Source organism: Mustela nivalis, assembly GCF_964662115.1.
Source record: "Mustela nivalis genome assembly, chromosome: 17".
Taxonomy (NCBI): Eukaryota; Metazoa; Chordata; class Mammalia; order Carnivora; family Mustelidae; genus Mustela; species Mustela nivalis.
In genome coordinates this window covers 16,838,302-16,855,144 of record NC_139036.1, presented here as the reverse complement: position 1 = coordinate 16,855,144, position 16,843 = coordinate 16,838,302, and the positions used below count along the sequence as shown (strand labels likewise).

The 16,843-nt window shown below is 48.3% G+C and overlaps 1 protein-coding gene across 7 annotated transcripts in view; it reads left to right on the top strand.

Annotated features, from left to right (window-relative positions):
• Nucleotides 1–16,843, top strand: part of RAP1GAP2 (RAP1 GTPase activating protein 2) — a 231,358-nt gene that overhangs the window by 111,790 nt on the left and 102,725 nt on the right. For all 7 annotated transcript variants that reach the window (XR_014304844.1, XR_014304845.1, XM_082707076.1 and 4 more), the window contains one exon: nt 15,840–15,924. Coding sequence is in view for 5 of the 7 variants with exons in the window: in XM_082707076.1 (XP_082563202.1) it covers nt 15,840–15,924 (85 nt within the window). In the remaining 2 variants the exon portion in view is untranslated. The remainder of the gene's footprint in view (nt 1–15,839; nt 15,925–16,843) is intronic.

Sequence of the window (16,843 nt, the reverse complement as noted above, 5' to 3'; positions counted from 1 at the left end):
GTCAGGGTGTACCCCGGAGACCAGGGAAGGGGCGTGGGCGGACAGAGGTGGCTCATTAAGGCCCTCTGTTCTCACTGAGTTAGGAGGTCGGCCTGGCTAGGGGAGTGAGTTTGTGTTCATCACTTGGAGATCTTGGATCACTTGTTGTTCCAGGTAACCAGGTCCTTTTTCTGAGCCTTCCAGCCATAGGATACTGCCTGGTATTTTCCAGTGTATCCCCGGAGGCATGCACAGTTATCCTATCCTTTTTTCCTAATGTCCCTGAGAAAGAAGCTGATGCTAAGGAGGAGACAAGACTTCTGGTGTCACTGGTTTGGTTCCTCAGCATTGGGTTCTGTAGGATGGGTTGGAATATGTTGCTAAGGTGAGATCATAGCCCTGGTCCCTCGGGGCGGACTCAGCTGTGCTTGGTTGCTTGGCTGCAGGTGGACCCCATTTCCCTGGGCGTTCATCTCCCAATCTTGGACCACGGTCACAAACAAGAAAGGGCAAGAATGAGGATGGGCCTTGCGCTCTTTCTGGGTATTGGAAAACAGTTCCAAGCATTTGTCCTTCTAGTGAATGAAGCTTTCAGAGATTGGTAATAACATTATTAATTGGAAAGACCATGCATATTTACCTTGAAATTCTATGGTCTGTCTCCACTGAGACTCAGTAGTATAAACGAATGATGAAACTCTCTGACTGTCATGTTGCTAATAATGTATCCAGAAAAGTCCAGAGTTAGAGGCAGAGTCTGGGAGTGGAGTTGGAGTGACTGCTGACTAGGGAGGCCGAACCCCTCTGGGACGGCAGGGGTAACCCCAATGCCAATAGCTGGGTGGTTCCTTAGCATGGGTGGTTTAACACATGCCTGTGCTGGGGATGAGGAGGTGGGGCTCCTTCTCTCTGAAGGTGTACAGGAATTCTGCCAAGACTTGGGATCACATAGTTCGCAGTATATCCTTACGTTAGCATCACGTTTTTGGTTCAGTGCAATAGTCAAGGTTTACTCACTATGACTATGTAAGACTCACTTATTGTTGAGCCAAGGTAGTCACTATAATTGTATTTCCTTTTTTTTTTTTTTTTTTCTGAGAGAGGGAAGGAGAGAGAGAGAATCTCAAGCAAGCTCTACGCCCAGCACGTGCCCTCACAACCCTGAGATCATGACCTGAGCCGAAATTAAGTTGGACGTTTAACTGATTGAGCCTTCCTGGCACCCCTACTTCCTTTCTTGTATAAGCTTCTATTTTCCCTGGAGTTAGTAATTAACTAATGTTCCCCCCATTAGCATAGTTTTCTGTGTACTTATCTTTACTTTTCAATTTTACCATTTTTACTTATTCTATCATAATTCCTTGAATAGTGTTTCTTTTGCCAAGAGTTTGCAACTATAAAGTCTCCTGTCAGTTCCATTATTTTCATCAGGAGACCTCACTTTCAGAGCGCTCTATCCCTTACTATTCCCATTATGGTAAAATGACAACATTTTGTCATGCGTAGATTCTGAGGGTTAGGATTTCAGGTGGGGCGCCTTGGAGATGACGAGTGGCTCATCTCTGCTATGCAGTGTCTGACCTCGTCCTGGATGGCTCATAGGGCTGGAGATGGCTAGGATGCTCACTTAGCTAGGGCCATAAGTGTTTTAAGTATCAAACACTCCCCCAGGGTCATCCATCCCCTTATCTTGCAGGTACCAGTGAGCTCCCTTTTCCTCTTCTAATATATCTGCTCTTGCCAGTTCACATTGTAAAAAAAAAAAAAAAAAAAAATCAAAAAACTATTATTTTAAGGGGCTTCAGAAGAAGCAAAATAAATGCAGGTAAGCCATTTGATATGTTCATCGTGGACATCTCAATAGGCTGAACACGATGTTGGTCTCTACCTCTATGTCTGTGTCCCTTTCTGTATTTATATCCATCTCCCCTAAAGGAAGCAAGAGAGAACTATTTAAGAATTATTTTTTATTGTGATACATTCCATACACCCAAATTGAATTAGGCAGTAAGCATCCATGTACTTGCCATCTGGGTAAAGAAATTCTAACAGGCTGGGAGAATGCGGATATTTTGTGCTTTTGGGGTTCCATGGCTTTGTGATTTTTGAGTCTGAAGCCATCTGAGGCCATGACCTTCGGAGCTGGCCGTCTTTGCTCTGACTGTGGTGTTGCTCCTTCATCTGAGGCCAGATGATGCTGAGTGGGGCGGCCAACCATGTGAGGGCAGCTGCTCCCTTGGCGGTCTCCGGGGGCTGCCATGCACTCAGGCTGCATGACCTCCCTCGCCTGTACTCCTCGCTCTCTGCTAAGTCTTCGGTACTTTTCTCAACCCACCTGGGTTTCCCTGGGCCCATGACTTGCGGTGTGTCTAGAATGAATGTCTGCCTCCTGCCAAGCTAGTTCTCCTCCTCCTCAGGCTGTGTGGTGGTCAAAGCACCCATGCCTTGGTTTTCTGAAACCAGCCTTTGAGCTTCCCCTTCTTCTATCCTGGAGTGATCTTGGCTTTGCTTCTGAGATGCCTTGGGACCCCCTGGTTTTGTTCCTGTGGCTGTTTAAGTGCAGCAGGGGCTCTTCCCATTTTCTTCCTCCCTCTGCCTCCTGCCCTGCAGCAGAGCCCTACCTCCAAAACTGCCGCTTCCTGTCACCCATGAAATAGAGTTCATATGGCATGGTGCCTGTTTCCCAAACTGCAGTCCCATCTGCTGACCTCCTTCCTCATTTCTGTCAGGTCTCGGTGTCACCTGTGGTAGTTGTTTAATAGTTTCCTGTAACTGCTCAGTGTCTAAGACTTGAATGAACGATTTATTTATTTATTTAAAATATTTTACTTATTTGATAGAGATAGTGACAGTGATAGCAAGAGCACAAGTGGGGAGGAGAGCAAGAACCCGACGTGGGGCTCTATCCCAGGAAGCTGGGGTCATGAACTGAATCAAAGATAGACGCTTAACTGACTGAGCCACCCAGTTGCCCCCGAACTCATTTTTATTATAATTATTATTATTTTTAAAGATTTTATTTATTTATTTGGTGGACAGAGATCACAAGTACAGAGAGGCAGGTAGAGAAAGAGGGGGGAGGAAGACTCCCCACTGAGCAGAGAGCCCGATGCCGGGCTTGATCCCAGGATCCTGGGATCATGACCTGAGCCAAAGGCAGAGGCTTAACCCACTGAGCCACCTACGTGGCCCTTATTATTATTTTTTATTAGCACATAATGTATCATTTGTTTCAGGGGTACAGGTCTGTGATTCATCAGTCTTACACAATTCACATAGCTCAGCACAGCACATACCCTCCCCAGTGTTGATCACCCCATCCTTCCCTCCCCCCTCCACTGCAATCCTCAGTTTGTTTCCTGAGATTAAAAGTCTCTTCTGGTTTGTCTTCCTCTCTGGTTTCGTTTTAATTCATTTTTCCTTCCCTTCCCCTATGATCCTCTTTCTTGTTTCTCAAATTCCTCATATCAGTGAGATCATATAATAATTGTCTTTCTCTGATTGATTTATTTTGCTTAGCATAATACCCTGTAGTTCCATCCATGTAGTTGTAAATGGCAAGATTTCATTTTTTGATGGCTGCATAGTATTCCATTGTGTGTGCACATGTATATCACATCTTTTTAAAAAATATTTTATTTATTTATTTGAGAGACAGAGATCACAAGTAGGCAGAGAGGCAGACTGGGTGGGGGAAGCAGACTCCCTGCTGAGCAGAGAGCCCAATGCGGGGCTCTATCCCAGGACCCTGAGATCATGACCTGAGCTGAAGGCAGAAGCTTAACACACTGAGCCACCCAGACACCCATCTACTACGTCTTCTTTATCCATTCACCTTTGACAGACCTCTAGGCTCTTTCCATAGTTTGGCTGTTGTGGACATTGTTGCTATAAACATTGACATGCATGTGCCCCTTTGGATCACTACATTTCTATTTTGGGGGTAAATACCCAGTAGTGTGATTGCTGGGTCATAAGATAGCTCTATTTTCAACTTTTTGAGGAACCTCCACACTGTTTTCCAGAGTGGCTGCACCAGCTTGCATTCCCACCAACAGTGTGGGAGGGTTCCCCTTTCTCCGCATCCTCGCCATCATCTGTCGTTTCCTGACTTGTTAATTTTAGCCATTCTCACTGGTATGAGGTGGTATCTCATTGTGGTTTTGATTTGTATTTCCCTGATGCTGAGTGATGTGGAGCACTTTTTCATGTGTCTGTTGGCCATTTGGATGTCTTCCTTGCAGAAATGTCTGTTCATGCCTTCTGCCCATTTCTTGATTGGATTATTTATTCCTGGGTGTTGGGTTTGATAAGTTCTTTATAGATTTTGGATACTGGCCCTTTATCTGATATGTCATTTGCTAATATCTTCTCCCATTCTGTCTGTTGTCTTTTGGTTTTGTTGACTGCTTCCTTTGCCATGCAAAAGCTTTTTACCTTGATGAAGTCCTAATAGTTCATTTTTGCCCTTGCTTCTGTTGCCTTTGGTGATGTTTCTAAGAAGAAGTTGCTGCGGTTGAGGTCAAAGAGGTTGCTGCCTGTGTTCTCCTCTAGGATTTTCATAGATTCCTGCCTCACATTGAGGTCTTTAATCCATTTTGAGTCTATTTTTGTGTGTGGTGTAAGGAAATGGTCCAGTTTCGTTCTTCTGCATGTGGCTGTCCAAATTTCCCAGCACCATTTGTGGAAGAGACTGTCTTTCTTCTTTCTTTCTTTCTTTCTTTGACAGGTAGAGATCACAAGGAGGCAGAAAGGCAGGCAGAGAGAGAGAGAGAGAGGGAAGCAGGCTCCCTGCTGAGCAGAGAACCCGATGCGGGACTCGATCCCAGGACTCTGAGATCATGACCTGAGCCGAAGGCAGCGGCTTAACCCACTGAGCCACCCAGGCGCCCCAGACTGTCTTTTTTCGATTGGACATTCTTTCCTGCTTTGTTGAAGATTAGTTGACCATAGAGTTGAGGGTCCATTTCTGGGCTCTCTATTCTGTTGCATTGATCTATGTGTCTGTTTTTGTGCCAGTACCATATTATCTTGATGGTTACAGCTTTGTAATAGAGCTTGAAGTCTGGAATTGTGATGCTGCCAACTTTGGCTTTCTTTTTCAACATTCCTCTGGCTATTCTTTTCTGGGGTCGTTTCTGGTTCCATAGAAATTTTAGGATTATTTTTTCCATTTCTTTGAAAAAAGTTAATGGTATTTTGATAGGGATTGCATTAAATGTATAGATTGCTCTAGGTAGCATAGACATTTTCACAATATTTGTTCTTTCAATCCATGAGCATGGTATATTTTTCCATTTCTTTGTGTCTTCTTCAATTTCCTCAACTGAGTATTCTCTAGTTTTCTGAGTACGGATTCTTTGCCTCTTTGGTTAGATTTATTCCTTGTTATCTTATAGTTTTGGGTGCAATTGCAAATGGGATTGACTTTTTAATTTCTCTTTCTTCTGTCGTGTTGTTGGTGTATAGAAGTGCAACTGATTTCTGTGCATTGATTTTATATCCTGACACTTTACTGAATTCCTGTATGAGTTCTAGCAGTTTTCAGGTGGAATCTTTTGGGTTTTCCACATAAAGTATCATATCATCTGCAAAGAGTGAGAGTTTGACTTTTTCTTTGCTGATTTAGATGCCTTTTGTTTGTCTGATTGCTGAGACTAGGACTTCTAGTACTATGTTGAATAGCAGTGGTGATAGTGGACAGCCCTGCTGTGTTCATGACCTTAGCAGAAAAGCTCCCAGTTTTTCCCATTGAGAATGATATTTGCAGTGGGGTTTTCATAGGTGGATTTTTATGATATTAAGGTTTGTTTTATGATATTAAGGTTTATTAAGAGTTTTAATCAAGAAAGGATGCGGACTTTGTCAAATGCTTTTTCTGTATCTACTGAAAGTATCAAATGGTGGTTCTTCTTTCTTTTATTAATGTATTATATCACATTCATTGATTTGCAGATGTTGAACCAACCTTGCAGTCCAGGAGTAAGTCCCACTTGGTTGTGGTGAATAATCCTTTTAATGTACTGTTAAATCCTATTAACTAGTATTTTGGTGAAAATTTTTACATCCATATTCACCAGGGATATTGGTCTGTAATTCTTCTTTTTGGTGGGGTATTGTCTGGCTTAGGGATCAAGGTTATGCTGGCCTGATAAAATGAGTTTGGAATTTTTCTTCCATTTCTATTTTTTGGAACAGTTTCAGGATAATAGGTATTAATTTTTTTTAAAGAAGTCTCAAATGTGAGACTTAAAAAATTTTTTTTATTTATTTGTTTGTCAGAGAGGAAGAGAGCACAGGGAGAGGGAGAAGTAGGCTTTCCGCTGAGCAGGGAGCCTAATATGGGGTTTGATCCCAGGACCCTGGGATCATGACCTGAGCCGAAGGCAGCTGCTTAATGACTTAGCCACCCAGGTGCCCCACTATTAATTATTCTTTAAATGTTCGATAGAATACCCCTGGGAAGCCATCTGTCCTTGGGCTTTTGTTTGTTGGAACATTTTTGATGACTGCTTGACCTATTTTTGTTGATTTTGACGGGGGTTCTCTGTGCCTCCTGGATTTTGATGACTGTTTCCTTTCCCGATTAAGGGAAGTTCTCTGCTATAATTTGCTCCAATATAGCTTCTGGCCCCTTCTCTCTTTCTTTTTCCTCTGGGATCCCAATTATTCTAATATTGTTTCATTTTATGGTATCACTTATCTCTCGAATTCTCCCCTCGTGATCCAGTAGCTTGACCTGGTGACGTACATGCCCGACCCTGGGAAAGTGTGATGCTGATGTTCTTCTTCAATGAGCCCCGGTTTTTCCCACCGTCAGTGCACTATGGAGCTGGACTGCCCCAGGTCCAGCTGTGGGAACTGGGACAAGTCACCCAATCTCTCCAAGTCTCAGTTTCCCCTTCTGTAAAATGGAGTTAATAATATTTGCTGCAAAGGGCTGTCATGAGTCTTCAGTGAGCCAGGCTTCCAACAGCCCTGGTCCATGGTAAACTTGGGGACTGGGGTTTTTTACTATTCCTTTCGAGGGCCTGTTAAAGCTAGGGAAGTGTTTCCTCTGCTTTGGTGACACTGGATGGTCTGACTCAGTGCTCTTTGCTTTCATTCTTACATGTCTCTGCTTCTTTTCCATTCCCCATTTTTTTCCCTCCTGGGTAGGTGTTGGCCTTGCCCTCAAGATCTAGCTCAGCTGTGACCTCTTCTGTGATACCTGAGCTGATCTCCCAGGGAGACCTGGCCTTCCTTTCCCCGTGTCCCATGGCTCTTTATTCTGTTTAACCCACAGTTGGTACTTGGCAAGTGGGTCTTTCACGTGGGTGCACTGTGCCTTCAGGACTGTGTCTGCATTTTCACTTCTCTGGCCTGGATTGTCTTCTTGGGTGTTTGTAAATAGTATTGATGTTACTACTCTTGGTAAACAATACACAGCCCACCCTGGATCTCCAAGAACTCAAGCTTCAAGGACATGAGAAGGTGCTGGCTGGTGTCCTCCCTTCTCTGCCTCTGCTGTGGCACACAGGACAGGTGTGATGGGAGAGGGCAATGGGATTGGAGTGAGGGGTCTGGGAGTCGAAGCCCAGCTCTCAGATTTCTGATTCTGTGACTCACAGGCCCACACCAGACCCCTCAAGTTCTGCTCTTACTCATATGGGACCTATGTGGCATCAGTTCTAAAACTTGTCTGTTTGGTAAGGCTTTTCCCAGGAGCATGGAGATGTGCCTGTGTGTGGGCTGGTCCATTGGCTCTGAGATGTAATAGTGGGGGAGACTCGGTTGTCTTGAACCAGGGGCTGTGGCTGGGTATCCAGGGCTGGGTAACCCTCCTGTTTGGTGCCTGCCTTCTTCCTTCCCCTTGCCCAGTTTTGGGATTCATGGTCCTCCAAGAAAGGGCAGTGCCACCTTCACCCAGTACAGCCAGAGAGAAGCCAGTATGTTTTTTAAAGCTACAGGTACAAACTATCGCCAGACTTCTCCTTGGTCCCACAGGGAGCCCCGTCTCATTGCCCAGGGTGTGGCCTGTTTACCTCCTGTGCAGCCCTGGCTTGTGCTGTCGATTCATCCCTTATTGGGGGGCCCATAGACCCTATGGACCCCTGACACTCAGGCCTTTTTTTTTTTTTTAATAAGCTCTGTGCTCAACATGGGACTTGAACTCACAACCCTGAGATCAGGAGTCACATGCTTTACTGACTGAACCAGCTGGGTGCCCCAACACTCAGGCTTTATCAATGTGTGTGCATAGACCAGCTATAATTCCTGACCAGTTCTTCCTGAGATACAACCTGCTCATTTTCATGAACTAAGCTTTGGTGATTTGGAACTGCACACTCTGGAGACCAGGAGACAGCCCGGCGTGGGGGACTTGGGCATCTCCCATTGCCTCTCTGGGCCTTGGTGTCCTTGTCTGTGGCATTAGGTTGTTGAATGGCAGCTTCTTCTTCTTCTTCTTCTCCTCCTCCTCCTTCTCCTTCTTCTTCTTTTAAAAGATTTTATTTATGTATGACAGAGAGATCACAAGTAGGCAGAGAGGCAGGCCGGGGGGGTGGGCAGGAAGCAAGCTTCCTGCTGAGCAGAGTGCCCCATGTGGGGCTTGATCCCAGGACCCTGGGATCATGACCTGAGCCGAAGGCAGAGACTTAACCTACTGAGCCACCCAGGTGCCACTGTTGAATGGCTTCTGATGGTTTCTCCCAGGGCTGCTGGTCTGTGTCCACGAATCCCAGGAAGTGGTGGGCGTGGTGGGGGTGGGAGTAGCCATTTTGCATCCCTGGAGAGTTTTGAGTCATCAGTGGTCCAGGGTTGGGCTCCAAATTCCTAGGCATCAGAAGTGTGCACAGGGATGGGACATGACAGCAAAGTCAACCCTGCCAGATGCTGCCAGGTGAGCAGGAGCTGCTCCTTCCTAAGAGGCTCTTTGGGGGTGCATTTCTCTACCTGCTACAACCTCTCATTCCCAAATCCTGTGCTCCCTTCTGTCCGTCTGCTACCCTGCCAGCTCTGCTGGGCCCTCTTCTTCTCCCTTTCCACATCTGCCCCAGCACAGGATGGACATTAACCCCCTCGTGTCTGTGTCTGTCCCTTTGGGGCTTGCAGTCAGGCCCTATGCGTGTGCTGAGGACCTGGCCCACACAGTGGCTGGGCCTTCCTGTCCCTGCCTTCCAGACTTAGAGTCCAGAGTATTTGGGCATTTGAATTTCCCTAGATCTGAAGCTGCCCTGCCCCTCTCCTCCACCTTCTGGCTTTCTGCCTTAGCCCTCTCCTCCATACCCACTCCTCCCCCTCTTCGATGGCAGCCTTGGCAACAGAGTGGTGGTGACCAGGTCTTCTGAAACCAGGCCCTGAGCTGAGTGCCTTGTAGGCCTTATTAAGGCCACTGGGAAGGGGGCTGTAATTATACCATTTTACAGATGAGGAAGCTGAGGGGCATGGAGGTGAAGTGATCTGACCAGGGTCACATAGCTGATTGGGGTAGGGCTAGAATTCAAATCCAGGCCTGTTGAACCATAAAGCCAGTGCTTTTGATCCACTGTACGTGCTGCCCACTTGCCTGGCCCTCTCCTCCATCTAGCCTGCTGCCAGGATGTCCTGCCAAGCCTGGACAGAACTTCTCGAATATGTTTCCAGGTGCAGGGATGTTCCAGGATGGCCGGCTGCTAGGGTGAGGGTATCGTGATTGTGCCACAGGGCCTGGGGTCTCTGTAGACAACAAGGCAGACTCCCCTGAACCTGTATCCTGCCTTCCCTCTCTGCTCATCCCTCCCCCTGGCCTGCCTTGCCCAGGGACCACATAATAGTTTGCCACCATAAAAGCCATCTAAGACACTAGTCATCAAGGAGTTGAGCCCAATTTTCTGAGTCCTTCTCAGGGAATAGGTGTTGGGAGTTAACTTGCCTATTCTACAGATGAGAAAGCAGAGAGAGCAGAGAAAGCAGAAAGACTTTGAGGTTCAGCTTGTCAGGCCTCAAGCTAATTCTGGCTACTAATTCTTCTTCCTTCTTAGCATGTCTGCTTCTTGTACTAATTTCCCATAGGCTTTTTATGTTATCCCTATCATTTATGTTCTAGTTAGCTATATAGGATGGGGAAATAGAAAAAGTTAGGACTCAGATGATCGCTCCAAGTAAATGACAATGCAGGTACTTCTGAGTGTTGGGAGTGGAGATGGAGGACCTTGCAGGTGCAGGTAGTAAGGGAGCCCTCATTGGTGTCTGAACCATAGTCTCAAAGCCAGAACTTGCACGCAGCCCAGGGCCTTTGGGGCACCAGAAGGCAGCCAGTGCAGAAAATAAGCAGCAGAAACGACAGATATAGAGCCCTTTCAGCCCCTTCTCTCTTCCTCCTTTTTAACAACTGAGTTATAATTTACACACTATAAAATTCACCCTTTAAAGTGTATAATTCAGTGCTGGTTCATATTTTCACACAGTTGTACCTCCATCACCTGTGTAGTTCCCAGAATATTTTTATCCCCTCAGAAAGAACCCCTGAACCTATTAGCCGCCACTCCCCATTCCTCCCCATTCCCCACCAGCCCCTGGCAACCGCCAGTCTACTTTCTGTATCTGGATTTGCCTGTTCTGGGCATTTCCTGTGAATAAGATCACACCATATGGGGCCTTTTATGTCTGGCTTCTTTCTTGTAGCATCATGTTTTTGAGGTGCATTCACACTGTAGCCTGTCAGTACTTTGTTCCGTTTTATGGGTGAATACTATTCCATCCTGTGGCTAGACCACATTTTGTGTTTCTCTGTTCATTACTGGGTCATCTCCACCTTTGGCTGTTGTGAATGGTATGTCTCATTCCTTTTGGTTTAGTTTTCCTGGGAAGCTTTGTACAGAGGCCAGCGGTCTGCATTCCTCTAGCGTGGCTCTTTGGAAGCCAGAGAAAGTAGAGCCAGAAATGGCTAGGTGGCTGGGGACCCAGTGGGGTGAGAGATGGAGACAAAGGGAGTTTGTAGGTTTGGGAGAACTTTCTTCCAGAAGGAGGCCTTCAAGCTGGCCCCAGAGCCATCTGCTGAGAGGTGGGTATTTTTTCTGTTGATTATTAACCGATCGTTATGATCCCGAGAATGGATTGCTGGGACTAGAACGGGTGCTCTTTTGAAATGCCAGAAATGTTTTCAAAGACATTAAACAGTGCCGGACCCTTCCTTGCTTCTCTCTCTCCACTTGGACATTAGATCATCATTTTTGGGGTTACAGTAACAATAAATATGATAATAGTAATAATGATCTGTATTTGTGTAGGACCTTGTGTTTTATTTCATAGCCATTGCATTTAATTCCTCAGAACAATGTTGCCTCCATCTTGGCAGATGAAGGAAGTGGGACACAGAGAGGTGAGGTTACAGAGAGGTGAGGTTACTTGCCCAACGGCTCACAGTGGGGTAACAGGTAGAGGCAGACTGGAACCCGGGAGTCTCTTGATCCCTAGTGTGGGGCACTTTCATAGAAGTGGTGGGGAGATGACCTCAGAGGGTCTGGGTCTAGGGTCCCAATCTGAGTCTGGACGGAAGGAGCTAGAAGACCTGGGTGCTGTAAGTAGGACCCTCACCTGGGGGGATGAACAGTCGCATCTGACTTTCTCAGCTTCCACCACAGGCTCCTTGATCATTTCCTCTTGAGACCTGCATTTGGCTAAAGGCAGCTAGACCCACTCCCAGCTGCCCCAGGTTTGTCCATGCTTCTAGGGAAGGAATCCCAGAGCAGAGAACCTCAGTGCCGCGTGGTTCTGGGGCAGAGGGATGCTGAGTGGGAGGCACCCCCACGGCCCCTAGAGGCTGGAGGAGGCCCCTGACCACTTCTGTCTGCGTTTGCCACCTTTCTCTGAGCACAGTATATGAGCTTCCTCCTCCCTCTTCTGCCTTCTCTTCATTCCCTTTTTTCCTTCCTCCTGTGGGTGCCTGTGTGGTTCTGGGACCCCACATCTTAGGAGGTGTGTGTGAGCATTTGGCTGGCTTGGTCGGAAAGGCAGTTTCAGACTCAGTTCTGTGACCATGTCAAGATCACTATGGTTCATAAGAAAGTTGTTACAAATAATAGTAAGGACACTGTCTCAAAACAACTAGATGTTTGTTGTCTCTGTTTTAGAAGACAACAGAGAGGTAACAGTCTGGACGGAAGGAGCTAGAAGTCCAAGACCAAGGTGTGAGCAGGACCTGCTCCTTCTGAAGGCTCTGGGGTAGATGCCTTCCTCAAGTCTTGAAGTTCCCAGTAGGGGCTGGTCGGTCACCCTTGGCGTCAATTTGGTCTCTGTCTCTGTTGTCACCTGGCATTCTCCCTGTGTGTCTGTGGCTTCACATGGCTGCCTTCGCCTCTTGTAGGGACACCAGTCAAATTGAATTAAGGAACCATCCTAATGACCTCTTGTCACATCTCCTAATAAGGACATTCATGGGTCCTGGAGGTTAGGACCTCAGCATATATTTTTGGGGGACACAAATTCAACCTGTAACAGGCAGCTTTGGCATCTAGGAGGTGAGAACGGGGGTGGAGCATTGTGTCTTGTCCACTCCCACAGGTGCCATTTGAAGCCATCGCTATACCAGGGTTTGTGACCAAGGGCCTCTGTGTACTCTGAGTTCTGCTCTCTTTGAGGGCCACAGTCTTGCCTCCTGTCCATGCTGGCATCCCATCCAGAGTCTTGGACAGAGCCCTAGAATAGGCACGAAGCTGCTAGCTACTGGTGCTCATTCCTGCTCTGGCACCTTCCAGGCTCCAGACACCATTCAGGGAATCCTTCTGGCTGGAAAACACCTCATGCCTTCACTGAATTGTCCTCACTGCTCCCTGGAGAGTGGTCCCAGGAGCTTATGCCAGCCTCCAGGGAAAATAGGCTGGTGCAGGGAAGCGGGGTGAGCCCAGGAGGGGTTTGATGCGGTGGCCCATTGCCTGAGACTCAGGGGTCTTGGGTAATGACCACATCTGCTTTGGACCCATGGGAGTGGACATCTTTCACCTTACGGGGAGAAGCAGACAGCATGACTCTGTAAATGAGTGTCCCTAGACCAGGGATGGTAAAAACCTGGCAACATTGCCCACTAGCTGGTGTCCCTGGAGAGCCAGGACTGCATTCAGGCGAGTGTGCCACAGCCTCCTACTGTAGACTTTGGGCAGGAGGCATGCTTCTTCCTTCTTGGCTCCCAGCTCCTTGGGAGTGAGGGGCTGCCCTCATCCATCCTCACCTCAGGGGACCTGAGGCTGGTGCCCTGGTCCCTGCTCATCCTTCCTCACCTCCTTACCCCCATCTTAGCTCTTCAGGGGCTGGGCGCTTTGAGGAGGAGCCATAGCTGTGTGGGAGATGGCGTAGTGGCTGGAGGGGGTAAGCCTGTGCCAGGATCCAGCTCGGTGGGGTCCACGGGCAGGTGGGGGCCAGAGCAGCTGGGCTGGACCCTGCACTGGCCCAAGGCCAGAAATGGAAGGGGAATTGGTGGCTCCTGACTAAGAGGTAGAAGGAGGCTTGTTCATTCCTTTGCGTGTGAGTGTGTGCACATCTACACATGCTGAGTTGTGGCTCTGCTGGTTCTTGTGCCAGTAATAGTCTAGATCTGGAGGGGGGCACCTTCCTTCTCCTCCACCCACACCCTCAGAGTGAGACATAGGTCCAGAAAGATATGAAGAAAAAGACAGATGGAGGATCAGAAAGGGGGTCTGATCAGAAAGGCAGGTCGAGGTTAATGGGGGTCATATGGATCCTGTACGAAGTCAGATGTTCATGCAGCCTTCTTACCTGGTTGTCTAGAGGACAATGAGGCATGGCCTGCTGCAGGGCTAGGCGAGAGTCGTGTCGGGGTAGATAGGCCCGGCAGCATCTGGTCTGGTTTTCTTTCAGGTTGGGCTGCCCTGTGGGCTAAGGGGTTGTAAACCCAGCCTGGGGTGGTGCCTGTTTCCCGTGCAAGGGCTTCTTCTGGAAATGCAGAGGGTGGGGCTCTGTAGGAAGCCTGGGGTTGGGGCTTTCCTCCCTGTTGGCAAGATGTGCACTGGAAAGTACAGAAGCATTCCCTTGAGGTGGCAGTGGGGGTCCTTTGGATATCAAGGTGGGACCCTGGAATCAGACTGACTCTGCTTCAGGTTGGGGTTCTGGAAAAGGAAACAGTTGCAAAGTTGGAAGCCTTGGTGGCTTAGCCTGGTCTTGGGCTCTTAACACAGTTACCCTCTTCTCTCTCTGCTGTCCCAGGAGACAGCCAGGGCATGTCCAGGACTCCAGAGCGCCTTGTCTGGGGCTCCCCCAGGTACTGTCCAGCTGGCCTTGTTGTGTAACCAGTGCTCCAGAGCCTTATCTCTCTGCCAACATCCTGCCTGGTGATTGGTCTGGAAACTAGCGCTCCTTGGTCACCACCAAGGGCCAGATGGAAAATGGGGAGTATGTGAGAGCAGTGAACTTGTTGCTGTCATGTTGTCATGGTGACACAACTCTGTTGAGCTGCTTCTCCATGGTCCTAGCCCACATGGACTAAAATAAGTTCTACCTGCAGCTCACACAGCAGGCAGCCCCATTCTCCCAAGGTCAGCTCTCTGGCCATGGTGTGTGTGTGTGTGTGTGTGTGTGTGTACATGCACGTGCACACAGTCATAGGGGCAAAGGGGACGTTTATACTCCTGTTCTGTCTCTCTTTCTTTGGTCCTGAATTCAAATGTATTTTGAATACATCTATCAAATGTATAGCTGCATTTTATTAACCACTGTAATTTTGGCAAATGAAAATACTTGAAGATAAACGATAACTGCTATAGTTTCAGGGCCTAATTATTTTCTACTATGTCATTGCGGTAAAACGGCTACATTTATTTTGATGCCTTTCGATGTTTGTCCGTGTGTCAGAGGCCTGTAGGTGTTGTGGGTCTTCTATGTCTTTAGAACGGCAGTTCTCAAACTGCAGTGTACATCAGAGGGATTGTAAACCCAGATTCCCAGGACCCATTGCTGGAGACCTTGGTGTGCACCTGAGAATTTGCATTTCTCACAGGTTCCCAGATGATGTTGATGTGGCTGGTGCAGGGATCGTGCAAGGAATAGCCCCTGGGGGCTCAGTTGGTTAATCCTCCTACTCTTGATTTCAGCTTGGGTCATGATCTCAGGGTTGTGAGATCGAGCCCCAGGTCTGGCTCTGCACTCAGCAGGTGGTCTGCTTGAGATTCTCTCTCCCTCTTCCTTGCCCCTCCCCCTGCTCACACATGTGCATGCATGTGTGCTCTCTCTCTCTCAAATAAATAAATAAATAAATAAATAAATAACAAAATAGGGGTGCCTGGGTGGCTCAGTTGGTTGGAAATCTGTCTTCACCTTGGGTCATAATCCCAGGGTCCTGATATCAAACCCCTCGTTGGGCTTCCTGCTCAGCAGGGAGTCTGCTTCTCCTTCTGCCTCCCTGTTTCGTTCTCTTTCTCTCTCTCAAATTAATAACTAAAATCTTAAAAAAATAAAATGAAAGGTATTTTCTGTCTACACTGGACTATGCTAGGTTTTTTTTTTTTTTTTAAGGTTTTATTTATTTATTTGAGGGAGAGAGAGCGTGTGAGTGCACCAGCAGGGGCCCAGGCAGAGGGAGAGGGGGAAGCAGACTCCCTGCTGAGCAGGGGTTTCCCCACACGGGACTCCATCCCAGGATCCTGGGATTATGATCTGAGCTGAAGGCAGACACTTAACCTGCTGAGCTGTCCAGGCGCCCCTGGACTGTGTTAGGTTTTAAAACAAAACAAAATAAAGTTTACCACATTCCAGTGGAGAATGCACCCAAGTCTAGTTTTGCATGGTGTGTATTAGACCGGGTCCCCATGCCCAGCTTCTGTCGGCAGAGAGAGGGAATGGCTCAGGCGGGCCCTCACTCACCTCTTCTGTCTTCTGTGGCCTCTTCACAGGAAGCAGGAGCTGGCCAACAGCTCGGATGTGACCTTCCCAGACCGGCCGCTGTCCCCTCCTCTCACAGCACCTCCCACCATGAAGGTAAGAAGCTTAGTTAGAGTTGGTAAGTGGGGAGGGAAGTAGCTGTCCCTTTGGTCCAGGCCCAGCTGCTGCTGTCCAGTGGGTGCCATGTAGTCCCCTGACAACCTCAGGAGGCAGTGTCCACCTGAGCTCACCAAGGCGAGAGGAGCCATGACTGAGACTTGAGGGTGTCAGGGGCTGAAGGAGGCCTTGGGGAGCTGTGGGGTCCAGGCAGGAATGAGTGCAGCCTGGTGTCTTCACTTGATCTTAGCCAAAAGGCCTAGAAGAAATTGCAGCCTGGTGTCTTAGGGGGCTACTTCCCAGGAGAGCTGCCTGGTGGCGGGGCTGTGGAAGGCAGGTCTGTGGGATGGCCCCTTCCTAGGACTTGGGTGGCACTTGCATGGTAGTCTGCCTGCCTCTGACTGGCCCTCCTGGGGTGGCCCTGTCACCCCAGTCCCTGTGGGAGAGTTGCTCTGGAGCTTCTGGGGGTCAATAATTCTTTCCTATTAGTACTTTGTTTACAAGTCTCCTTCCTGGGAGACCACCTTCCAGAACCCTGGCCCTGACTGCTCATTCCTGGAGAGGAGCTGAGGCATTGTACCCTCCCCGCACCATGCTCGTCTCCCTTCAACTCTCAGTCCCCCTGACAGGATGGTCACAGGGAGGACTTTGGCTCAGCCAGTATTCCCACCTAAGCAGCAGTGCATGATGGTCCTTTCCACCCTTCCTCCTTCTCACAGTTGGCCAGGTGAGGACTAGCTCTGAACAAGTCCGAGGACTTGCTTCCTGAGTCATCTGAGGGGACATCTAGTCCGCCTTCCATCTCTGCCGTAGAGCTTTGCTGTGAGATGACTCGCAGGGAAATAATTACGCCTCTCTCTCCTCTTGGTCTTTGTTGTATCCCTGCTCCCCTAACCTGATCTGTTGGAAAATGACCCCC